Genomic DNA, 26,073 nt, shown 5'->3' on the forward strand with positions numbered 1-26,073 from the left:
CTGTATGGCACAACAGGTGACACACACAAAGGAATAAAAAGGGGATAAAGGACACTTTCCCTTATTCCTAAAGCCTGATCATCAACATGAGGCTCCAGTTCCAACCTCTTTGCTGGAACTCTGAATGGACACAGGCCTTTTAGGGGCTGAGGAGACACAGTAACATTTTGATGCAAACCCCTCATATGTACAGTGGACCCCCCCCCCACTTTACAATGGATTCACTTTACAATCAAATCATTCTATAATGGACTCTTCATAGTTAAACATGCTTCACTATTCAATAAGTTATTCGCTTTATGGAGGGCTCACAATCACTGCCAGCAGAACCTCGTGGGTGAAGGATAAGCCAGCAATGTGCATGCAATCTTTTGGTATCATCTCAGCCAATAGCAGTATTTTAACAGTATGACTGTATGTATGGAGGGAAGAATATAGCAGATACAAACACTAGCTTCCTAGGTGGTTGAGGGCCTTTGAGTTTGCAAGTGAAATGGAACCACTCCAAAATGAGGCAGTGGTTTCCACCTCCTGGAAGAAACCCTAAGTGTGCAGAACTAGAAACATTTGTTTTTATTATTTTGTTTTTAATAATTTTTTTTAATCCCCCCACATGGCCCTGTGAACGTCCAGGACCCAGTTTCTATGAGCCTCTTTTTGATGAGCATCCTAGGAAGTGCAGAAAAGAGGAGAACTGAGTGTCAGGCAGACGGTACAAGTCTAGTCATTAAATCCATGGTTGACAGCCGCTGAGCCATGGCTTGTTGAAGGTGCCAGTTTGAAAACAACAGCAGAAAGCGAGAGAGAGGTAATTGGGCTGCTTGAGCCCCTAACAGCTTTTAGTATCCTGAAGATGAGCATTAGAGTTGAGGGAATACAAGCTGTGAAGTAAAAACACTCTCCTCTCCATGTTCCACATTCTCCCCCCTCAAACCCCCCCCCCCCACACACACACACACTATGTAACAATCAAGCACTCAGGCTCAGAGCTGGCCACCAGCCCAGCTGAATCTGAACCTTCAGCTCTGAATTGCACAGGGCTGCCCAGAATTAAGACATCCTGGGTAGGTAGAAACGTATTCGTTTGGAAAACAAATGGTTTCTCATGGATAGATAATAAGCAGCTCTATGTCCAATAACTGATCAACCCTGCTGTGCTGTAGCCTTTTCTTTAATTTTAAGACCTTAGGCTTTAAAAACCCCACTTTATATGATATAGTTCTATGCAATTAAGTAATTTTTTATAACTCTATACAAAAATATTATAGAATACTTTGTTATATGTGGGTTTTTAAAGTCAAAATGCAATAAATACATTAAGACAAGTGGCCTGATAAGGACCACTGAACTTCAAGCAACTAAGAAATACTGAGAGCAATTGAACCATTAAGTATTAGGGTGTTAATTGAAAATGAAAAAAGAAAATCAGGAGGGGGAAGGGAGTCAGTAAAGCCCCTAACAATGTTTAATAAGTTGTCCTGCAGGGGGAAGGGTAAGAGGCATGGAATGAGATGCAGTGAAAAATGTCCTGCAATATATAGAGGTGTTTCAGAAGGAAGGAAAGGAAAAAGGAAATGTTTTTCCTTTCTCCACTTCCCCTGCTATATAGACATCAAACACTCTTCCAGCCTTGACCCTGAGCTCTTTACTGCTAGATAGCAACAGGTGAAGGAGTCAGGAGCAAGGGAAAGAAAATGGCAACATTTCCTCTCCCACCTCCCGATATATTTTATAGGAATTAAATAACTATTAAACTGTTCTGCCAACAACAAACAGGCAGATCACAGGTAGGTGTATCTAAAATCATTTCATACCAGACCCTTCAAGGTCTGATTGAGTTACAAGCAGTACAGGAAAGAAAAACATAAATCATTATCTTCACAGCTAGGCAGGAAGTTGATATCTTTAGTAGGAACAGAAAAGGTAAACTTCCCTGTATATTTCATTGTAATGGAAATCTACTTCTTATGGGCCTGATTCCACTTACATCTCAGAGATCTGGAGTTGGTAAGAGAATTGAGACAGTCAGTGGCAGAGTAGTGTGTCTACTCCCTGTGTAGTGTGTGTCTTCTAACCATTGTCCAAGTAGATGAAATGTTTATTAACTGCTGGTGAAAAGATATATATATATCTTTTGTATTCATAAATAAGTACAAGAAGGTTTACTTGAAGGCTCCTTTAAAATTGGCACATCGTCCTACTTCAGTCCTGTGGGATCTCATTAAAATAGACCTACACAATTTGTGGGCCCCAAGCCGGGCACACACAACCTACAGCCGATTGCTGTGTCCTTCTACCATGTGCTTTTCTCCCCCCAGTTGTTAGCAGACAACAATAAAACTGACTTACCAAGACAGATTGTATTTGGTTTGGTGGACTGCAAGTTATATAGATCTGCGTTAAAATGTAGCATCTTTTTTCCAGAACACTCTTTGCACCTGCCTCGGGAAATGCACAGGACATAGATTTCTTCCTACTAATGCACTGGAAGCCCTTCTGGTATTATTGAAATATATGCAATTATAGAATTATCCCCCCCCCCGCCACACACTCAACCATCAACATTTTATTAATAGCCTTGCCTGAGAAAAAGAGAGCTATACATTTGACTAGTGATGTTTTACATGAAGGCGACATACTGATCTTCAAAATGTCAGCCTGAAAAATTATGGGCTCTTTCTATGCTGGGGGAAACCATTAAGAGACAGGTATAACACCTGAAAGAGATTGGTATCAGACATCATATTAGTGGAGGAAAATGAATGGGTTTCTTTGATACTGTTTAACACCACTCATTAGTACATGCAGGCGGAAACCTGCCAAATCTCACAACCCTCTCCCAAACATAGAAGAGTCACACTGGTGTTTCATGGGGGAGAGAGTTCAAGGGTGGTCTCTCCTTGACTATCCCCTCTTCTTTTCCTTTGGCAGTCAAGACTGAGGCTGCAATCCTAACCTCACTTTCCTGGGAGTGAGTCCCATTGAACACAATAGGACTTACTTCTGAGTAGACCTGCTTAAGATTATGCCCTTAGACTCACAAACAACATTGTTCCACAGACCCACTCACACACCCCTATTTCCACATCCTGTCCCAATCAGAAACCAGGATGGAACTATGCAGGTTGAAGCAGGTTTGATTCTGGCGGCGCAATCCTTACCAGCACTTACACCAGTGCTGCACCTGCTTCACTGGCCTAGGGTGCTGCAAAAGTGCTGTAAAGCACTTTGCGGCACCCTATAAGAGTGCTGGAGGGAAGGCCTGTGCTGCTCCACAGGTGCTGGATCCAAACAGAGCACCCAACAAAGCAGGTGAACTCCCATTGGGTGGGGCAGGAGAGCAGAACTGCCGGGAGGGAGGGGTATAACTGGTGGGGGAAGGCAGAAAGGGGGTGGATCAGACCCGGAAGAGGGGTGCTATTGGTGGCGACAGCATATGCCATATCCTATTCCCACTCCCCTGCTTGAAAGCCTGACATAAGGCTTCTCGGACTTGTGCCAGCCATTTGGCAGGCACAGATTGTGCAGGCTGTGGGTTTGCCCAGAGTAAGGGACAAATGTCTCCTCACCTTGAGGAGATCTCCAGCCTGCTCCTTCCGAGAGCTGGATACAGTGTGACCCAAGTGGCCATGCTGCTCCGGTGCTAGTTAGGATTGGGCTGTCAGTCACTAGGATCAACAGGGAGAAGGAGGAGGTTTAGTCTGATGACACCCTTTTACTCTATCCCATATAAAAAGCCCCTTCTTGTGGGGGAAAGCTAACGGCTTTACACTGGGGAACAATGTTGTGGGGAGAAGCCCTTTTCCCTTTGACACTGATCCTTGCAAAATACAAACCCATCATCATGATGGATATTTTTTCAGCAATACAATAAGAATGAATTATACTGATCGGATACAGTCTTGTGCTGATGGATTTAAAAACTGATGGTGAGGGAGAGAAGAACAGATGAACTGGTTCCGTTGTTTATGAATGTATCTAGCTACGCAAGAAAAATTATTGGAATACCGTCAGTTATGAAAACAAGCAAACAAAATCCCCAGCTGGGCTCTTCTGACATACAATTACCAGGCAGACTTCCTGCTTCTTCCAGTCACCCTTAATCCATGCACAGTGATGGATTATGCAGAACGTTCTTACCATGAAGAATGGCCTTGAGGACTTTCCATCCTCCTCACGTCCCTCCCAGGCTTTCTTCAGGCTTTCTGTATCACTTGGTTCTGACCAAAACAGTTTGTGCCTCCTTACTGTGTCAGCATGCCTTCTTTTCTCACTTGGACACTCTCAAAGTTTACTTTGTTTTTTTTAAATCTGATAGTTATTTGTTCAGAAATGTCTCAGTTTTTTCTTTCTTAACTAACGTGGTATACAAGTTTAAAACAACAAGTGGATTCATTTATAGTTAAAATAAGTAAAAGAGCAGAATATATGCCTAATAAAGGTTTGTTGTATGTTAAAAGAGCAGAAGTGACAACTAAAACTAGTGAGGTTCCTCCTCCAAGGAAGAGGCCCTATCTGTCTGTCTGTCTGTCCTAATCCTAATCCTAATCTGTATTCTTACTCTTCTAAAGATGGTGATTTAGGGATATGGCTGGTCATAATTTTGCATCACATGAGTATGCTTGGGAGTCACACACACAATCCTGCCAGAGCTTCAAGCTTCTGTGACATCACAGCAGCAAATCCAATGGCCAGGAAGAGCTTTCAGATTAACACCCCACCCTAAATTTATTCCAGATTTTCTCCTCTCCTTTCAGTGACTTTCTGTCAATGTGTGACGCTTCACCACCTTTGGCATGGCAACCACTGTACACTGTTGAGGGGATTGTGTGACTGTTGTAGAGAGCAGTTTGCTCTCTCTACAGATCAATTTTCAGCCCAATTCTGCAAGTGGAAGCCCAATTCTCCCAGTGGTAGCTAGAAAGCCAGTCCAGGCAGAGATTTGCATGTATGATTGGTAGTTGCAGAAGTGTTTCAGTATGTGGTTGTTGATGGCTGCCATGTTGAGGATGTTGGTCCAACATCAACCTCATTTGCAAGCAGAGTAGCCAAATTGTTATGTGTTTTGCCACCTTATGTATATCTCTGTAAAAGGGAAGTGCTCTAAATAGTGTTCAAATCAGTGGTGTTGATAAGAAATAGAATGCCAGTTGCCTTGATGGAGAAGAACTTTTTTCCCCCTATTAACATACAGTGGAGAAAAGGAACTTTCCCTTCACCTAAATGGAGTTGATGTCAACATGTCCAAAGCCAGGTGGCGCCGATCTCCAAACAACTCGCCACTTCCCATAGACTGCATCCTTTCCAGCTGGTCATCATGGACCACTTGTGAACCTTGCCAGAAGAAAAGGGTGAGTTTATTAGGCATGTCTAAGATTGATATCCGCAACCTTGATCTGCATATATGGAAGGCATTTGCATGGGGGAGGGGGATTTTCACCTTCCTCAGCAGCATCCAATATTGCTCCACACTGGTTCTGTGTACATCAGGAGTGGGTGGGGGAGGTCTGCAAGAGATTGCTGTGAGGAGGACGGAGTAGGGACTTTCCCATGTGAAGACTTCTGTACAGGATAAGGCAAAGTTCTGTCCCCTGGGTCCATGTTCAGATTTCTGTCTACATTGTCCTCCATCCTAACTCTTGGCCAGTCTGCCTCTCACTCAGTGCTGACTTGCACGTGGGGAAAACCCCTGCATTGGACTACCCACGGTGCCCTCCTGGCTTCCTTTCTGTATTGCCGCTGGTACTGAGATTTCAGAGCTGGCCCTTGGGCAGAGTTCTGTTGACACTTGTACTTGCACTCTTATCACTGTTTGTATGCATGCACGCATACATTTTCATGTGCACCCACACTTCATACACCAAAGCATGCAAGGCTCCACTAACTTTAAGTAGCATGAGACATCTTCAAGTCCCTTGACTTCTTACCTGAATTCTCTGTCTCCTCTGCCCTATCCTTCAAGCCAACACCCCTTCCATCTTCAAGTTTCTCTTTCTCAGTCTTTTGCCTTCCACAACCTGACCTTTAGTATTTTTTAAATTTCTCATTAGCTTCCATATCTCTCAAGATCTCGTTCCAGTTTGAGCCTTTCCCACAAAACTACACTTGTCTCTAGGGACTTATATGCCCCTCAGCAGTGGAAGGCAAATATTTGAGCCTCTGATGGACCTCTTTGAACTTCAATCCCACAGTACAATTAACTGCTGCTGATTTCAAAGGAACCATCCTTTGGCTAAGAAATGCAGAAGCAACTTCTGCATCACCTTTTCTCCTCTGAAAAATGACTGGGGAGCCATTGTTCATTACTAGTTGTGTTAGAATGCTTCTGATGTGGGGTCCATTTGTGTGGGGTGCCTTCAATAGCCTTGTTTGTGATGTGGGAGGTTATTAGCCCAACAGCAGATCTTGTGATCCACTGTCAAAAGTGACCCAGCAATGGTGCTAACGTAGCACCACCATCATGAGTGACTGAGCCGCAGGTGGAAATGGCCAAAGGCTCTGCACACATGCCAGAACCTCCCAAATGCTCCACCAGTTCAGGTATGGTGGTGCAGGGGGCAGTTTGTGGGCTATCTAGGGAAGGGAGTGGGGCAAACTGGAGGGTAGTTCGGGGGCAGGAAGGAGAGGATCTCAGCAGCAGTCATGCACGCCAGTTCCTATCCCTGGGCCCAGGTATGTCCCCGTTCTCTCCTTGCCTGAAACAACTTGCCCTATCTGCCAAAGAGTTTCTATGGCTTGTCAGCCCACTTGATGCACACGTCTCCCACCCCCACCCCACACATACAAGTTGTCCTTTACTCTGGAGTTGGCAGGTCAACTGGCTTACAACCAGGCACATTCCAATCCAGTACAAGATCACATAGGCAGGTAAGTATGCAGCAGTATTGCTATTAGTTAGAGGTTTACTCAGTACTGTACCTTTTTGCTAACTCAATGCTGGTAAGAATTGTATTCTGACCTAGAATAAGCCATAATAAAAATATTTTGTGCTGAACATGGTGAACACTATCAGCAATATAGCTGATATAGAAATATAGTTTTCAAGAATTATATATTCTTAAAAACTAGGCGGAATAAGCATAAAAACTAGGCGGAATAAGCTATGCACGTTATTGGAAGCTGTTACCAACAGAGATATTTTTAAAAAAAATTTAGTAGTCCTGAACTTTCTAATATCTATTCTGTTACAGTACAGATTTGCCCGGGTGGAACGGCCTTCTCAGTTCAGCGGTGACCCATGTGATTACTCTGACAAAGAAACTGAAGACTGCGTTATAAACAGACCTTGCAGGAATACTGTTAGATGTGAAGGCTTTGTATGTGACACAGGTTTGTGACTTACAGGTGGCTTTCCTAAGTTCGAACAAACTCACATCCAGTGGAGCTGACCTAAATAGAGTGAATGCAAAAATGTTAGGCTTTCAAACTATAGTGTAGAAGGCCACATAGTTTGGTTTGTCAAAACTGAATCTTTTCCATCTTATATTATTTGCATGGCGACATTTCTTTTTTAAAAAAATATTCATAAAATCTATAACAAAAATGGATTCAACAGACATAGCTGTGTATGTCCATCATGTCACATTTCTTGGATCTTAAAGGCAGGTAGAAAGTAAGTTTTGAAAAACGCTGTGTGAAAGATACCAAGAGGATGCACACTAGCATCTTGCTGGAACTTAGAACGGCTGCATAGACAAGGAGTCCTTGCCATTTTTATGTCCAGAACAACCACTAGTAAGTCAACCATACTATTCTGGTTTTAACAACCAAAGAACAGAGAGATAAACCAAAGGTCATTAGATAAGCTGTTCCATTGTGCTGAGATGGAGTTTCCAATTATCTAGGTTCAAGATTCATTTGAAGGACCATCTGGTATGATAGGGAGAACAAAAGTGCTCTCCCTGAGCACTAAAAGCACATCAGACTCTTTGGGTTTCTCAGTCTTTGCAGGCAGCCTAAACATGTTTTCAAGTATTCCAGCTCAATCCCAAGATTTTGAAACATCCTTGTAAAATAATGGCCATGATCTTCAATATTCAGAATTGACTTCTAGATTCCAACTAGATGGTGAGATGTTTGCCTCATGCGGCCATTGGAGTCATACAATATTCTCTTGACCTTTTCTAAGCAATGTGGGATAGTTGAATTCTTATTGTAAATCTGATTCAGGTTTGAAAGAGTATTGCAAATACGTGAGCCTCAGCAGACTTACCCAAAGCATTTAACCGTGTTTAGTTATTAAACATGATTAAAGAGAAGAACAGGTAAGAAAGAGCTCTCAGGTGAAAGTTGAAATTAATAATACTGTTTGCAAAGTTGGGGGGAGGGGCTCAACATGGCCTTTATTAAAATAAAAGGTTATACCAGATTGACGACTAATTAGGCGGATCCCTTTCTGTGCTGTAGGAAGGTGCATTAATCGGAGGCTGCTTTGCAATGGAGATGATGACTGTGGGGATCAGTCAGATGAAAGAAACTGTAAAAAAGTGTACAAAAAATGCAACCAGAAGACAGAAGATTTCTGGGGAATCCAAATGCTAGCAAGTGGGTAAGCACCTCCATCCTTTTCTCAAGCAGAATTTCAAGCACAACTGTAGTTGTGTTAGATCAAACAGGGCTGGCCCAAGATCTCCTGACAATTGAGGAGCCATGCCAAATGCACACACACACACACACACCAGCAGCCTGATGCTGGAGGGAACCACTTCAGTTGGCCTCATGGTTGGGCTGGCCCTGGGATCAAAGGTTATTAACTAATGCCCCAATTTGGATTTAAAACACATTGTCATAAGTTTGGTCAGAGGAAAACTATGCAGTGAATAGCACATAACTAACCATTTCAAACTTTCCCCTCAGCACTGCAGTCAAGGGAGGAATAAACAAATAATCCTTCCTTCCTTTTTGCCGTACAATACTAGGATCTGCATGAACTAATGTAAACTCTCTTTCAAATATGTCCTCAATCCCTGTCTAGTCACTGGCAAGAATAGGGACCCACCTGTCCTCCAGCATGGTGCATAGTTAATGGACACCTTCCTATATCCACAGGCAGAGTGGCCAGGTGGATCCATTCTGTTTCTGTTAAGTGATCAGAATATGACTACAGATTGACTGCAGGTCAATCTGAAAAGTTTATTCTCTCGCCCCCCCCCCATCTCACCCAATGTCATATCAGTAGTGACAGAGGGTTCTGTTTGTTCATAATAAGGCAAAAGGCATAAAAATGATTTTTATTTGAGGAATTTAAATGTAACTTTGAAAGTAAACACTGACATTCTTAGAATCCAAAGAGTTTGCAGTCTGATGGGGGGGGGGGCAGGAAGAAGCCCAATAAACAGAGCTGCTCCTTAGGGAATTCTACCCCACCCCATGCTTCATTCTGTGGTGGGGGACAGTAAGGGAAGCCTCCTCAGTGTAAAGGAATGTTATTCCCTTAGCTCAGGGCTGCACTGAAGCTGCATTGGCACTGGAACATTGGATAGGATTGGGCCCTTAGTCACAGTTAGAGATTTGTCTCTTACCACACAGTACTTTTCTTCCTATCAGCTTAAGCAAGGATGTGGACTCAGAATCTCACAGCACAATTGCCAGGCTCACCTTCAGGGTGAACTCATTGGGGTTCACAGGCTCAAGTCATCTGGGGCCTAAGAAAGCCAGACTTACCCAGACAGGCCCACGTCTCATCCACCCGAGCACTAGGGCCTTCTGACCTTTGATGGAGATACTCATACCGTCTTGTCTGACTGCCAACCATGAGCTTTGTGCTTCGCATACTTTACTGTTGTTTTTATTGGATGGGAAGAGAACTAGTCACGGAGTAAAAGTCTAGGGAAGCATTATGGCTATGAAGGTTGCATTCCACCTGCCCAATTCTCTGTATTCTGGCATCAGAGAGATCTGTCCCAACCCTTCTGATGCAATCCATGAGTTTGGCCTATAAGTACATTTGACAAACTTTACAAATCTGTGGTCAAGCAATCAATAATGAGTTTTCTATCCCTTCTCAGTATTGGGTGATGGGAAGAAAGGAATGATGACAGACACTATTTGGAAAGGTTTAATATTCACTGTATTGCAGTTTTCTGTTACTATAGTATTTATCAAAGCATAACTTCCCAATCCATTGTTTTATCCAGACACTGTTTTGTTAGCTAGGGTAGAGGATAGAATTGCACATATAAAATACAGGTGCAAGAATTTGTGTTGCCATGTGTTTTGAAGGAATCATTTTCACAGGAAATTAAACATTTGCCTTTCCTCGCAAACCTGCTCCGTAAAACTGTGTGGAGCAATAGCCTTGAGGAAACTAAAATTCTGATCCTCCTCTTTGTATGTCGTAGATAGAATTCCCTGATAGCAGAACGCAAATCGAATACATTTGTAACAAAAAAGTATAACTTGTTTTATGTGACGTTAGTGACTGTCATGTACACTTGATTTTATCTATGTCCCTTCTCCCCAGATTGAATATTTTCACAAATGATCTGGAAGGATTGGTTCTTGACCATAAATATTATGCTGGAGCATGTTCTCCACAATATATCATGGATACCAGATTTCGAAAACCATACAATGTAGAAAGCTATTTGCCACAGGTAAGAATAAACATTTGGTTGAGCTGATTAACTTCATGGCATTCTTGGTACATCATATCCCTTCTGAATGTGAGAATTGTGGCTAGGCACTCTTATATGAATTCCAAATAAGTATGGAATTCTTAATTACTCCATGTAAATTTTAGCGATAACCTAAAAGACCTGTTCACAGACAAAATTTGACATTTTAGTGTTTCTTTGTAAGAAAAGATTTTCAGACTTTTGGAACCTTGCAAAATATGAATGTAAACAAAACAAAAAGACATTTTACACTGATCTAGTCTAAGTAACTTGTGAAAACTTGAGGCCTGAGTGAACTATGAATACATGAGAACAATTATTTATGCAGTCATAGAACTACAAAATCCATGATGCAGTGTATCTGTCAATGACCCTCACAGGCATATAAAAACATTGGAGGCCTTTACCTAAAGAGAGGAATGGCTGATCTTGAATAAACTGGCATGCCACAAGAATCCATTCCAAAGTCAACCTGGAAGTAGAATTTCAGCACGTTTCACCCATGCCTAAATATGCTTTTGAGAACGGGAATCGTGTTCCTTTTAAAAATTGTTTACTTCTCTTTGATGCATAGTACTTTGGTAATAATAACAGCATTTAGCCAATTACACTGTACTTTTCATCTTCAAAGTGTAAACAGGATTCAAACTCATGCCTGTTCCCTCCTAAACTCCAGGTGTGAAATTAGGATACGAAACATGAAATTTTTTTTCTTGCTTTTTTTAGACCAAAGGCAAATATGAATTTGCATTGAGTGAATATGAATCATACTCAGACTTTGAGCAGACTGTCTCCAAGGCAGTATCGAAACAAAAAAGCTTCAGCATTGGAATAAAAATACCAAGCATATTTGAATTTGGTTACAGTCAGAACGACAACAGGTACAAGAAATTTGTGCAGAGGACGAAAAGGTTTTCATCAACGGTAAATATTCTTCTGCTCAGATCCACAATCATTTTAGACTGAAAATGCGATGTGTACACATTTTGAGATGATCACATTTGAATTAGTTTGTTGAACACCCTGCAGTGTTGAAGTAAAAATGATGTCGGGGGTTTGTTCTGTTGAAGGGCTAAGCCAGAAAGCCAGAGGACTCACCAGACAGTGTCTGCAATCCAGGAAGCCTCTGAGGAACGGTACCAAGTTATGTTTACCTCAGAGTGCAGGTTGAAATCCCTAACCCTGCCTGCCTGGCCTGCATGAAACCTGTCAAAGTGATCAAAAAGAATAAAGCCATCTCAGAGGCAAGATAAGAACATAAGAACATAAGAACAGCCCTGCTGGATCAGGCCATAGGCCCATCTAGTTTAGCTTCCTGTATCTCACAGCGGCCCACCAAATGCCCCAGGGAGCACACCAGATAACAAGAGACCTGCATCCTGGTGCCCTCCCCTGCATCTGGCATTCTGACATAGCCCATTTCTAAAATCAGGAGGTTGCACATTCACATCATGGCTTGTAACCTGTAATGGATTTTTCCTACAGAAACTTGTCCAATCCCCTTTTAAAGGCGTCTAGGTTAGACGCCAGCACCACATCCTGTGGCAAGGAGTTCCACAGACCGACCACACGCTGAGATGCCTCATGTTGGGCTGCGAGACTCGACACTGGGCTCTGGATCTGGCGGAGCTCTGCTGGTCCCGCCTCCCTCCTGTCCTGCTCCCTCCCTCGCCACACTGTCTCCCCACCCTCCCTCCACCCCAGAACGCCCCACCACTACCTCTCCAATGCCCAGAGCTCCAGGCAAACACCCGGTAATGGAGCACTGGCCTCCGACCGTTGCTGGCCCAGCATGCACTTGTGCTGGGCCAGCTCTGGCACTAAGCCAACGGTAACAGTCACAGATGTGCCTTACAGCACATTTGTGACAGTGCACGCTGGCAGTGAGCCAGCACAAAGTGCTCTGGATTGGACCCAAAAACCAGAGCCAGACTAAGGAAAAAGCCTTAGGACGGCAGCTAATGGTTGTCTCAGCTCTGCTCCAATAGACAACAGTTGACTGCCTGCTATTTTGCCCCTCATGTTTATTATAACATATAATAATATATGAATTATTTATTATATAATTATATGAACATAACATATGAAGGAGGACGAAAGAACAGAGAGGCAGTGGATAAAAGGCGGCTAGATAAAAGATAAAATTATCTTGAAGAGTAAAAAGGAAATTGAGGATAAAGGCAGACTAGAGACAAGAAAATGGCTTTGAAACTAGAAAAACAGGTGGCTTTCTAGAAAAGCCTGCACGTGTAAGAAGACCAACATTCACAAATGTGGCCGCCGCATGTAGTATCAACTTCACAACTCACCTCCCTGACCATTCCAGTTCCCACCTCTTCATCTCTAGACTCTGCAATCCCAGACCAGTTGAAACAGGCCAGGGGTTGTCTGTAGATTCCCTGCCCAACTCTTTCTCTTTCCTGTTAACCATTTGGGAAGGAATTTCAAGCCACACCACCCTTCCCACTTTTTAAAAAACTTAAATAATTTGCTGAAGGGAAATTGTACAAAGTGTACACAGCATTTTGATTCTGACTGGCTTCAGCCACAGGAAAAAAACAAAACCTTTGCTCATGACAAGGGTAGGAAGTAGGGCAATGCTGTTGCTCTGGCTCTGGGTCTGTTGCTCAACTGATGAGCTGAAGCCTGAACTCGATGCTTGAACAGATTTTGCAGTATCACCAAGTGCCTTGGCAGGACAGTACCTTTAGCTAATGGCCGGTACTGCCAGGCACAGTTTGGAAACGGAGGGAGAGGGAGAAAGATTAAGGCTGCCGTCCCAACCTGATGAAATTAGTGGGACCTCCCTCTGAGTTGACATTCATAGGATTGTGTGGTAGCTTGTTGGACAGGCAAGAGGGAGATGGACAGGAAGAGAGCCATGCCCAGAACAGACAAACATGGGGGAGGGAAAGGGGAAGCAACAGAGAGGCTGAGGGACTAGTTAGTGCAGTGGATTGATGTCAAAAGGAAATGAATGAGCCACATGAACATGATCAAGGAGAGCTGCTCCCCCACAGAATTAGATGGATGTTGGATGGGAAAAATTGTGCATGCTGTGAGCAGGATCTGGGGAGGGGCAGAGAGACCAAGAGAGATGAAGAGCAGGAGCAGCAGTGCGCAGAGTCACTAGCAGCAGAGATAATTTAGATTCACCTTTGCCCGCTGCATGCGGCTGCCAAGAAGTACCACGTATGTTCAGTCTGCTGCCAGCAGAGTTTTTCTGCAGGTTGGCTCTGCAGTGGAGAATGGAGGTGGGGTGGGGTGGCAGTTTTCAGGCTGCTGATCAGTTCTGCCACGGCCCTTCAGGAGGCAGGCAGAGTGGCACAGTGGCGTATTTTGTCATCCTGATAATCCACCACTTGAAGCAACAGCCACACTTTGTGGGAGAGTTGACCCTTGAAGGGATTTGAGGATACACACAGGTTATGTGGCAGAAATTTGCACAAAAACTGGGCTTGAAGCAGCAGGGCAGGTGGTGTGGTCTGTAGGCTGAGCTGTTGCCTTGTCTGAAAAAGCTAACTAGGATCAGCTTCTCGGAAGGGTGGCCAAGAGACTGTATGAGAGACTGTGAGAAGCCACTGGCAGATCTCAGCAGAGGAGTGTGGAGGAATCAGCTGGCAAAAAAAAAAAAAAAAGGATAACATCTTGAGAAGTGACATGAAGCTTGATTTGCAGCTGCCTGGCAAGAGCTTGGAGGGCTCAAGAGGCGGTAGCCAGGATGATGACTGCTCTATGAAGGGAAACATCTGGAGAAATGGAGGGTTCTGTGAGATTTTCTCAAAGAATCATATCTGGAAAAAACCTCATTGAAAAATGGGGTTTACGTTCAGTCTGCCTGTGTAAATCGCCTTGAGTCTGTGAGAAAGGTGGGATATAAATACTGTGACAAATAAATAAAGCTTCTGTATTCCATCATCTGCTGTTCCTTTGCAATTTGCTTTTCCAAAAGAATTATCTTCAATATCTGCCTTCCTGTCCTTGGAATTTCCAGGAAGATGTCAGCTTGCGCATAAAAGGCCATGCTAATGTTAGACTGGTGAAACAAGACAGGTGCTGTCAGTTCAGAAAATGGCAATAGAAGCGAAGAAACCAAGCTATTCCACTGCAGGGCAGTCATGACAGTAATACATAATGAAAACAGCTTGCAGGCCTTCCATAGTTTAATTATAGTCTGAAGCAAACCATTTCACCTTGGGAGAGTTGAAGCATCTTCGGAATTCTTTAGTTCAGGAGAGGGTGTACACTGCACAAAACACAAGTACTGTAGTACTGCTGCAGTAGGGCTGCTCATATAGGTGGGTGTATATAAATGTAGCATTTTTTCCACTCAGTCCATTTAGTACTTGAAAACTGGGATTAGATTGCTACATTAAACATCTTCAGATGCCTTAGCTCCCAAATTATATGATCAAAATGAACTGCACATATTTTACAATCACTGTCAAAGAAAATTAAAGTTAAAAAAAGAGACCATCATCATAATAAGGTTTGAATAGGTAGGCAACACAATTAATGTTTTCCCCAAGGGCAATAAGTAGTTCAATTTTGCTTCTGAGCCGAAATGAATACAGCTTTTCAAATTTCTGAATCAAACCCAAAAATTAACTTCTATGAATGAATCAAGTGAATTCATGTATCTGCCTGTACCCATTTGTTCCCAGTCTAATTTATATATTGACCTAGCTGAGCTTTATGAAGGTATCTCGGCAGTTCGATTTTCTTATCCTTTTTAGCAGAAATGAACATGAGTGAATATCTCCAGAGCAAGGTCTATAGGCCTTTGCCTTGAGGAATGGTTTTGCTCTTATGATTCATCAGCATGTACAGATATAAAATGTTGTATTTCTCTAGTAATGCCCTTTGGGTTTTTATTTATTTACTAGAAATACTTACAAGACCCCTCTCCTGTAGGTTTAATTCACTTTCAATAAGGTGTCTTATGATATATTTTACATACACATTTCTAGTGTGTTTTCAGAATATATTTCACTGAAGCAGTAGCTCAAATCTGTAGATACGTACATGTGCATGCATAAGATGTGCAGTGCTATGGTAGAGCATTTTCAAAGACGTCTCATTTAATAGCTTTGTTTTTCTTGCAGTCTAGCAAGTTTATCCATGCACGTGCAGAGTTGGAAGTGGCTCAGTACAGACTAAAGGCTCGAAATTTGATGCTTCACTATGAGTTCTTCCAGAGACTTCTTCATTTGCCTTCAGAGTACAGCTATGGAGAGTATCGAGAGCTGTACCGAGATTACGGAACACATTATGTCACAGAAGCAACCCTTGGGGGCACTTATGAATATACTTTGATCATGAATAGTGTAGAGCTGCAGAAGGCAGGTATGTGGACACATGTGGCTGCAGATGGACCAGGCAATTTTATGTAGAGGTGGCCAATGTTTTCTCTTAGGTCTTGTCTGTAGAAGTACATAGCATCATACAATATTTGTGCCAATTGATCATACTTAGTTTTGTTCGTGTTTTGTTATTTCCAAGACTTTAACAAGTGGTGTAGTCAGAGCATTCCCATTACTATTGTACATTGATGCTTGTAGCCTTTGATTTCTTTAACTTAACAGAAAAGTTATTTTGAAAAAAGTGCAAGAGGGACAACCAGTGTAACAGCCCAGTCCTATGCCCTGTGAGCACCGGTGGAATACGTGTTCTGTCAGGGGCTTGTTGCCCAAAAATGGTTATAAAGCACCTTCCAGCAGTGCCCTGAGTAGCATGTGGCTGGGGCTCTGGTCTGGGCCTTCTCAGATACATCACCGGGCCAGCATAGGCCTGCCACAGAAGGTAAGCTGGTGGGGAAGGCTGGAGGGAGTGAAGGGAGGGCAGAACAGAGGCGGGGGGGGGGGCAAAACTATGTGAGGAGAGAGTAATGGGAGTGGGGAGGCTCTAGGAGGGGGTGGATTGGGTAGTAATGGCACGCACAGGATCCTATTCCCCTTTTCAAGGCAAGCCATTGCGGAGCAGGAGGCTTGTGCAGGGATAAGGGGATTTAAATCTCCTTTCCCTGCTGAAACGTCCCAATTTGCCCGCCCCCTGTTGCATACAGTGCACCAGAGGAGGGGAAGGATAAGTAAGTGGACTATTATTAATTAGATTTAGTAACACCTGATTCTGTAACACCTAGCCTAATAATTTGGCTTGTACATCTCAATACTGTATCAACTTGCATGGAAGCGATAGGCTAGGATTTAATTATTGGGGATCAAGTGGGCTAAATTCCACCAATCTCATTAATCATTAATACCATAAGGGGCAAAGAAAGTGTTCTTGAGGGAATCTTCTGCCATGCAAGCTTGTGACTTGAGAGCAGGTAATGAGGACTTGTTATGAATCTTAGTTTCAAGAGTAGCAACTCGGATTGTCACCTATAAGTGGTCTCTTGGTGAATGGCCCCAGATTTCTCTCATGGAATTTCTCTCAAGAGAGACCTGTCAGATTTAGCCTTCAGGCCTTTTAAAGGGGTCAAAGAAAACAATTTGTTTTGGAAGGACTTTGAATTATTTTTTATCTCTGGCTGATATATCTCCTCCAACTGTTACTTTTATACAATTTATTGTATGATTATTGGTTTATTGTTTTATTTAGACTAATGTAAGACACTTTGGGGAACAGTTAAAAAAACTCGGCATATATAAATGTAAGTCATTTGTAATAACAAATACATTCAAATTTGGTTGTGGAGAAATTCAGTGTGATATAGGATTATATCATGGTACCACGTCATTTGTTTGCTTAATGCATCATATGGAATATTTGTTCTTTTTTATTTATTGGTTATGTGTGATACATAATGCTTGTGTGCATCTCTGAAGATTATGACCTTTTAGAGCAGGGGTGTCAAATATAAGGCCAGAGGGGCCAAATCCGGTTCCTGGAAGCTATTTATCTGGCCCCTATAATTGGACCCTCTCAGCATAATAATTGAGCTCTCTCATATCTTAAAAATATGATTTGCATTTCCTTTTCTGTCATTTGCAGCTAATGAGTTTCTATGTGAGAACAAAGTGCTTATTTCTGGCCATCATCTGCTTAATGACATCACTTCCTTCTTAATGATGTCACTTTCAGCCCTCAGCAGGCACCATGAATGCTAACTTCGGCCCTCTGTATGAAATGAGTTTGACACCCCTGATTTAGAGTATTTTACAATGATGTAAAATAACTTATAAGTACTTCCCTTGAACAATTAAGGGCGCATTCCTAACCCATTATGTCAGTGCTTTCCAGCACTGACATAAGGGCAATGCAGCTCTGAGGTAAGGGGACAAACATTCCCTGACTTTGAGGAGGCCTCCGTAAGTGACACCCAACTGCAGGATGCAGCACACGTTCCATTGGCACTGCTATGCCATTGCTGGAAAGCACTGACATAAGGGGTTAGGATTGCACCCTAAGTGGTTAAATTAGTTGAGAAACTCTGAAGCCAACTGTGGGTTCTCCTGTGGGTTCTAGCACTGCATCCATTTCCTTTTTGTAAGCATTCAGGACTCTAAGCAGCGGTAAATAATTTACTGGGGTGACTCCCCTATGTGACATTGCTCTTATGGTTTGATGGATGGTGCTTTCACAAAGGCGGGTGTTTGTTGTGTAAAACAAAGAGAGCTCTGGGCTGTTAATCAATAGATTCAGTCTCTTGTTTACCCATTGGCAACTGTCTGCAGAAGTTCTTACTGGACTCCTCTGTTCAACACACAGAGGGAGATGCTTCTGAGCTCTCATGTACAAAGTGATTCCAACTGTGCTCCATTATGGGGTGACTGAATTTATTTATTTTTTGTCATGAGGTTTTGCTTTGGAGGGTCCCCAACCTTTGTCAAGATTTTTCAGAGTGTACGGGAGCTGATGTTTGGTAGGGAGCTGAAAAGCTTCTGTATATGCACAGAACACAATGCACAGTATTTGGTTTCTTGTTCATTTAGACCAGGGGTCTCGAAACATTTTGGCCAGAGGGCCACATCTAATATCTGGAGTGGTGTGGAGGGCCAGAAAAAATTTTTAAATATAAAATTTAAATAAATAAATAAGAGATGGAACATAGATGAGTGAATAAATGAATGAATGGGCTCATTTATTCAACCTCTCTGGCCATCAGAAGACCCTCCAGACACAATCAGAGCACAGTTCTGGTCATGTTCAGTAGAATGTGCCAGAGGCTTTCAGGAGACAAGAGACTGGCCGCAGGCCGGAAACAGGCTTGCTGTGGGCCACATCTGGCCTCTGGGCCGGGGTTTGGAGACCCCTGATTTAGACCATGAAGATAAGGCATGTTTGTTTAGAAGTTTAAGGAAAACATTTTAAATTCTGGATTTTTAAACTATCATTCAGGAATGTTTGAGAAATCATTTCATCTCACCTCAATCTGTATTCATTTTTGTAAGCCAAGACAGAATAGCGTCTTTTGAATCCTTAGAGAGGAGTGGGTAAATAACTATGGATAGTATTCTACCCATATTAATTGCTCATTTGTTCTAGTGTTCATATAAATTACATTACCAGTATTAGTGAGACATTATTATTCCATTAGAAAAACAATACTGGTATTCCTAAAGTCTTTCTCTGAGAAAGAAAAAGGATGCTTCTAGCTATTTTCTGGGATGACGCAATGCATAGAATTAAATCCAAGTGTAGTTTCATAAGTCATGCAGTATATCCTTGCAACAGCTATAATTAACGGGTATAAGGAATGTATAATATTTTTGTTCTGTGCTTTGTTTTGAAAATATTTTAGAAATAATAAAGATGAAGATGATCCAACCAAAATGTATCACTTTTAACAGAGCAATCCTAGGCATGTCAGATATGAGTCCCATTGTGTTCAATGGGATTTATTTCCAGGAAAGTATGTATAGAATTCCAACCTAACAGCCCAATCCTATTCTCCACCACTACATAGCATACAGCTGAGCCAATGGTGTACATGCTGCATGCTATTAGGGGGACGGGACCAGACGGCCCAAGAGAGGTAAGTGAAAAACTTTTTTACTTACTTCTCAGTAGGCTGCCTGGCCTTCAATGGGTCTCCTTGGATCCACACAACCTACATAGCTGGCCTAAGTCTGAGGAGAGGAAACTGGCATGTCAGGGAGGAAAAGAGATCATATCCCATGCAGGTTGCTGCTACTGGGATCCTCCCCACCCCGAACCTCCTCCAAACTGCCCGTGAACTATCCACACTACTGACCTACCTGCTCCATTGCAGCATCCTGCCAATTTTGGCACACTCAGCAAACCACTGCCTGTTTCCTCCAGCAGCTCCATTGCACATAATGTTTGTACTATTGCTAGACCTTTTACAACAGTGGATCAGAAGATCCACTTTCATGTCAGACCCATAGGATTGGGCCGTCAGTCAACTTTATTTCAATGTGTGCGTTAAGTATATCTCTCCAGTTGAAACCAAAGGAATTTTCAAAGGAATTAACTTTGGCAGACCATGCCCAGTTGTCCTATTTAGGACAGTGGCGTAGTTAATGATTGTATAGCTCGGCACTGAGTTCAAAATGTTGCCCCAGAAGTGATGTCACACCTGGGCTTTTAAAAAAGTGAAAATGAGGAAAAGTCCGTCTCTTCCCCCCAGCAGCTCACCATCCACTTGCTCTACCACCTCCCCCAGGCTCCCCCCATAATAATAATAATAATAATCATCATCATCATCATCATCATCAAGGTATTTCTATACCGCCTTTCTTGGTCTTTATTCAAGACTTTATTCAAGGCGGTTTACATAGGCAGGCTATTTAAATCCCCATAGGGATTTTTACAATTGAAAGAAGGTTCTATCTTTCAAGAACCACAACATTCAGGTGTTTCTTTCTGATCTGGTTTCACATCCTGGCCTCCATCCTCCCACGCTCAGAGCAGATGGAATAGCTCGGCTCAGCTTGTCAGCTGCTTCAAGGTTGCACGGTGCCGGTGGCCTCGAACTGGCGACCTTGTAGATGTTATCTTCAGGCAAATGGAGGCTCTACCCTCTAGACCAGACCTCCTGCCCTATATATTAAAGTATATTAATACTTTATTGGTTCCCTGCTGTATCATAATAACACCTAACTGTCTTTTGGAACGATCAGTCTCATTGTTCAGTTTTGAGGAAGAAAATCCCATTTTTGTTACACAATGCAGTTGTTTTTTATTTTCTGGTTATTTGGCTATAACTTTTGATAGACTAGAGATATTTTGTTGCTGTATGTTTTGTTACATTATATTCTACATTGAATTGAATGGCATATGATAGTATTATTCAAAAATACCAAAGTTTTCACAATTTTGGCCAGTGTCAACTAGTGTCAAGCTCAGCTGATTGCCCCATAAAGCTTGTTGCCTGGTGCAATTGCTATCCCCTGAATCCCTTTAGCTTTGCCACTGATTTAGGAGCAATACTGAAGTGTTATTAAAGTTCACAAATATGGTTGTGGATACATAGCTGAAGTGATTATCCTCCTATCAAAGAACATGTAGTCAACACAAATTAGGGCCAAACTAGGCAAGCTATTGGAGATCCAATTACTAATTTCCTGTACATTTTAATTTCTTGTAGAAGTAAACTTGCATGGGGGAGGGTATTGGACCAAGAGTATAATCCTTTCACCCAGCACAATTTTGCTTAAATGAATGTGGGATCCCAAGCTGCTATTTGCCACATATGTGTTCACTAATTAGGCAAACAGCAGAAGCTCAGTAAAGGATCACAGCTCGATTGGATATGCATGCTATCATGTACTCCACATGATTGCTACAGTATTGCTATATTCAGGTCCAACCTTGTTATGCATGGATTTTTTATACATGGATTTGACTCAACATGAATGGCCACGACAAATGAGGAGGAATGTGCTGATCCCTGGAGAAGGGGGAAAAATCCATCCCTTTAAATTTAAAAAACTGCTTTTTCCTGTTGTAGAGATACAGTCATGCAAGTGATTACAGGTATAACCTAATTATCCACGGATTTTTCACCCAGGGGAAAAATCCATAGATTTTTCTATCTCGATGAGAAATACCTTTTAAATTAAAGGAAAACAGTCATTTAACAATAATCTTGTTAAAGAAGAGAGGGCAGCCAGCTGACAATCCATCAATCATTCTCTTTCCAAGCTTCACTCCTCCCTTCCCCCTGATCATGTGAAAGAAGGCTAAATGGTAGTGATTATCACCTCTTCCATTCTTTTCCCCTCACTACAGCTCATGGTGAAGGGAGGGATTGCTGCCTCCTAGTGAAGTCTAACCACTTGGAGAGAGACTGATTGCCTCTGTATGCATTTCAAAAGGTCAGCAAGGCTGTTTTTAAATCACCAGAGCAAAGGGACTTTGTTTTCTAAATTGATTTGCTTTAGTGTGTTTTTTTGCCATCCACGTGAGTTCTGGGAACAGAACCCTCGCAAATTATGAGGCTCGACCTGCACTCTAGGAATAAATGATTATACTTGCTCAAAGTGAAAAACAGTCATGTTGCAACTTAATGTGTATCCCTATCTGCGTGTCTCTAGTCACATGTGGGTCGATCTTGCCCAGTCCTTGCCATCTTGCAAGATTTGGGCCCGAGTTATAATAATAATAATAATATACAGTATTTATATACCGCCTTTCTTGGTCTTTATTCAAGACTTTATTCAAGGCGGTTTACACAGGCAGGCTTATTAAATCCACGCAGGGATTTTTACAAATTGAAAGAAGGTTCTCTCTTTCAAGAACCACCACATTCAAGATGTTACACTCCGATCTGGTTTAACATTCTGGCCTCCATCCTCCCACGCTCCGAGCAGATGGAACAGCTCAGCTGCAGCTTGCCAGCTGCTTCAAGGTCGCACGGTGCCGGTGGCCTCGAACTGGCGACCTTGTGGATGTTAATCTTCAGGCAAATGGAGGCTCTACCCTCTAGACCAGACCTCCTGCCCAGTTCAAGGCATTTGAACTGCCCAGTTCAAGGCATTTGAGCAGACCTCCTGCTGAGTTCAAGGCATTTGGTTAGTGCCTGCTATTTTAGGTGTGGAGCCTGGCAGAATGAGAGTTGGTTTTGTGGACTGCAAGGCTTTTGACTCCATGTTTTCCTCCTTTGCACAGTCTGGAACAAGCTGGTTGCCTTCAGAGCTGGATAGTTCTTTTTGCTTTCTGGTTTATTGGCCCTTAACAGGCAGTTTTTTTTCACCCACCCCAGAGTGCACTTGGGTTTTTCTGCATTTGGCATAATTAGTGTGGGCCAGGGCATGGGTTCATCAGCCTGCCACTGCTTCCACAAGGCTTCCCACACACCATCATTAGCAAGCCACTTGCTGTTGGAGCAGCTTGCATGAAGGTGGTCAAGGCCTTATTCTGACAGATTGTGAGAGCTGTCAGCATAAGGTCACCATAGGATTGGGCTGTAAATGACTTGAACATCAGGGCATGAATCAGAAGAGGTTCTACTTGAACAGAAAACTCTTCTGTCCAGCGCGACCAGATACAATGGAGAACAGAGTGCCTATACCTTTAACCACTGTTGAGAAGAGGACATTTTGGCAGGTGCAGTTCAACATGGAAGGGTTTAAAAAGCTACGCCTGCCAAAACCCCCTCTTCTATACATTGATTAAAAGTATAGGCTCTTTGTCCTCCATTGTACCTGGTCACCCTGCTTCTGTCAATTCAGGAGAGTTGCTGATTTTCTTTCTGACTTGCAGCCATCACAAACTGGCTCTATAGGATCATGCGACACTCCAGAACAGTCTTGGTGAGGGGTGGGGGAAACTACAGGTAGGAAAATCGGCATCCGCCATACAAGTAGTCGTGCCTTCTGCTCAACCAGTGGAAACTTGAATCCAAGTCTATATTCTCCTTTAATAAATATTTTGTTTTCTTTTTAAAGGTTACTCCTTAGAAGATGTGAGATCCTGTACAGATAAAGGAGTTAAAGTTGGTGCAAATATTTATTTTGTTTATCTGAAGGCAGGAATGACAACTTCAGATTGCGATGCCATCTTAAAAGAAATTGGAGGTAGGCATACAATACTCACGCATGGATTTGTTTCATACATAGACAAAACACCAGTTTGGAACCTTCACTAAAGTTGATTTAAACATTAGAGAAAGTAAATTGTCAATAAAATATTGACTTTGGAGATTGTAGTTGTGGGCAATGTAATGTGATTTTGAACGACACCAATTTAACCTTCGTTTTCATATTTTGTAAGTCTCTTTGGGTGCCCATTTGAGAGAAAAGCAGGAAATATATCAAATGATAATGATATTTCGCACAATCAGACAGGTGTTATCAACTGGTTTGTTTTATCCAGACATTGAGGACGTGGCATGCCTGATTTTATCCTGTTTTACTGTTATGAATATCATCACAAGATGTAAGCTGTTCCCAGTAAAACTCCTTTCTTGTAGTTGATTGATTTCTGTGGCCCCTATGCTGTTCAGACACTCTTCAAAGTGTTTTGGAATTGCACCGATGGTCATCATCATTGTTGTCATTTTTGTTGATGTTGATATGCAGGGAAACCTGCAGGAAGTTAACTCTTTTCCAGTGCTGCTCAATGCATATCAAGAAGCACTGCACAGATTTTTGTGGTTCTACACAGTTTTATGTTTTCTGAATCTTATAATTTTTAGAAGGGATCTATTAACAATTATCTTGTCATATGTCTCTGGTTTCACACAATCAGAGTAATGACAAGGTTCACTGAGAAGGGATCTATTATTTCATTATTCTGTAAGTGACGGTGGGGGGGGTAGATCTTCCTTTATGAAGTGATTCTAAAAATAACACAGTCAAAAGGTTCCTCCTTTTTGCTGGGCAAGTGGGACCTTCTCTGTTCTTTACAGCACCTCAGGACACAATCCTAACCCCTTATGTCAGTGTTTTCCAGCACTGGCATAAGGGCAATGCAGCTATGAGGGAAGGGAACAAACATTCCCTTACTTTGAGAAGGCCTCCGTGAGTGACACCCAACTGCAGGATGCAGCACACAGCCCATTGGCACTGCTATGCCAGTGCTGGAAAGCACTGACATAAGGGGTTAGGATTGCAACCTCAGTATTAAATAAGCATATACTAAAAGTAGTAACATTAAGGCTACAATTCTGTCTGCACTTACCTGGGACTATTGACTGTAATAAGACTTCTGAGTAGACATGCATAGAATTGGGCTATAAGAGTACTAATATTTATTACGAAAACTCTTACCGGTATATCATGCCTTTGCATTGGACATCTTTCAAGGCAAATAAGATTTGTTAAAATCAATCAATACAACCATGACTTAAGAGAAAATAATGCAGCCATTGCTACCACTTTGGAATTTGTTACTGATTCACTAACAATGGGTTCATACACATATGGGCTCATTTGATAACTGCAGAATCAATTGAGAACCTGCAAGCATACCTTGGCTATCACACATTATGATATAACACCACAGAGAAATGTTAATATTGCTTCCCAGCACTCAAATACAATGCTTTTCATTGGAGTCAGTTTACACATTCTGCCAGTCATCCCTTGTACAGTAATTAAACATAGCAAATCAAGGGATCCATATCCATTCGTGTCCCTGGGCAGTTACTACAATTCTGTGTATGTGTCTGAGGATACAATGATTAACGTAGTGGTTGGGAATACACCACCACCTGAGCGCACTTAAAAGCTGTGTATTGAACATTATATTTCTATAGGGGCTTTACATGTTTAGGCTCAAATTACACAAGCTATATATTCCAATTACTCATTCTACAAATTGCATGTTCTGAGCCTTTGCACAATGGGGTCAATGTGCATAGGCTCATTTGCAAGTATGACATCTAGTACATGGCAACTGACTGTGCTGATGGGGTCAGGCCATTTATGATTTCCTCACACATACAACAATAACTGCTGCACAGGGTTTTTGAATTATTCCTCCAAGACGTGCAGCTGAATACATAAACTGACTTCATGGAGGGTGCAATCCTATGCATGTCTACTCAGAAGAGTAGACATGTACAGAATTCTGAGTAGTAAGTCTCATTGTTTTCTATGGGACTCACTCCCAGTCTGAAAAACATTGCATTTGAGATTATATGAACGTTGGTTCTGTTGGTCGGTTGTGTTTGGACTGTGGGGGTCCATCCATTCATGCAAGTCATTGTTTTACATCATCAAAGGGTAAATGTGAACCTGAACAAAGACATAGAAAGTCTAAATTGATGTCTTGGTAATCTCTTCATAGATACCACATCTAACAAGAAATTTGTGGAGGACTTTGTAGCCATGGTTCGTGGAGGTGCAAGTGAACATATTACAACCCTTGCTTACAAAGATCTGCCAACTGCGGAACTGATGCAAGAGTGGGGAGATGCTGTTCAGTACAACCCTGAAATCATCCGAATGAAGGTTGTATAAAGTGACGACTTTGTACAAAGTTGTATCAGTGCAATGCAATTGTAGTTTTGTACATAAAGCTGGTGAATTGCATACATTTCTGA

The 26,073-nt window shown here is 42.2% G+C and overlaps 1 protein-coding gene across 1 annotated transcript in view; it reads left to right on the plus strand.

Moving 5' to 3' along the window:
* C8B (complement C8 beta chain) overlaps positions 1 to 26,073 on the plus strand; it is a 42,040-nt gene that overhangs the window by 11,344 nt on the left and 4,623 nt on the right. The window contains exons 5-12 of the mRNA XM_066624602.1: positions 5,195 to 5,351; positions 7,191 to 7,329; positions 8,407 to 8,548; positions 10,463 to 10,595; positions 11,343 to 11,540; positions 15,722 to 15,962; positions 23,474 to 23,602; positions 25,818 to 25,981. Coding sequence (XP_066480699.1) covers positions 5,195 to 5,351; positions 7,191 to 7,329; positions 8,407 to 8,548; positions 10,463 to 10,595; positions 11,343 to 11,540; positions 15,722 to 15,962; positions 23,474 to 23,602; positions 25,818 to 25,981 — 1,303 coding nt within the window. The remainder of the gene's footprint in view (positions 1 to 5,194; positions 5,352 to 7,190; positions 7,330 to 8,406; positions 8,549 to 10,462; positions 10,596 to 11,342; positions 11,541 to 15,721; positions 15,963 to 23,473; positions 23,603 to 25,817; positions 25,982 to 26,073) is intronic.

The sequence above is a fragment of the Tiliqua scincoides genome, chromosome 4 (genome assembly GCF_035046505.1).
Source record: "Tiliqua scincoides isolate rTilSci1 chromosome 4, rTilSci1.hap2, whole genome shotgun sequence".
Lineage (NCBI taxonomy): Eukaryota > Metazoa > Chordata > Lepidosauria > Squamata > Scincidae > Tiliqua > Tiliqua scincoides.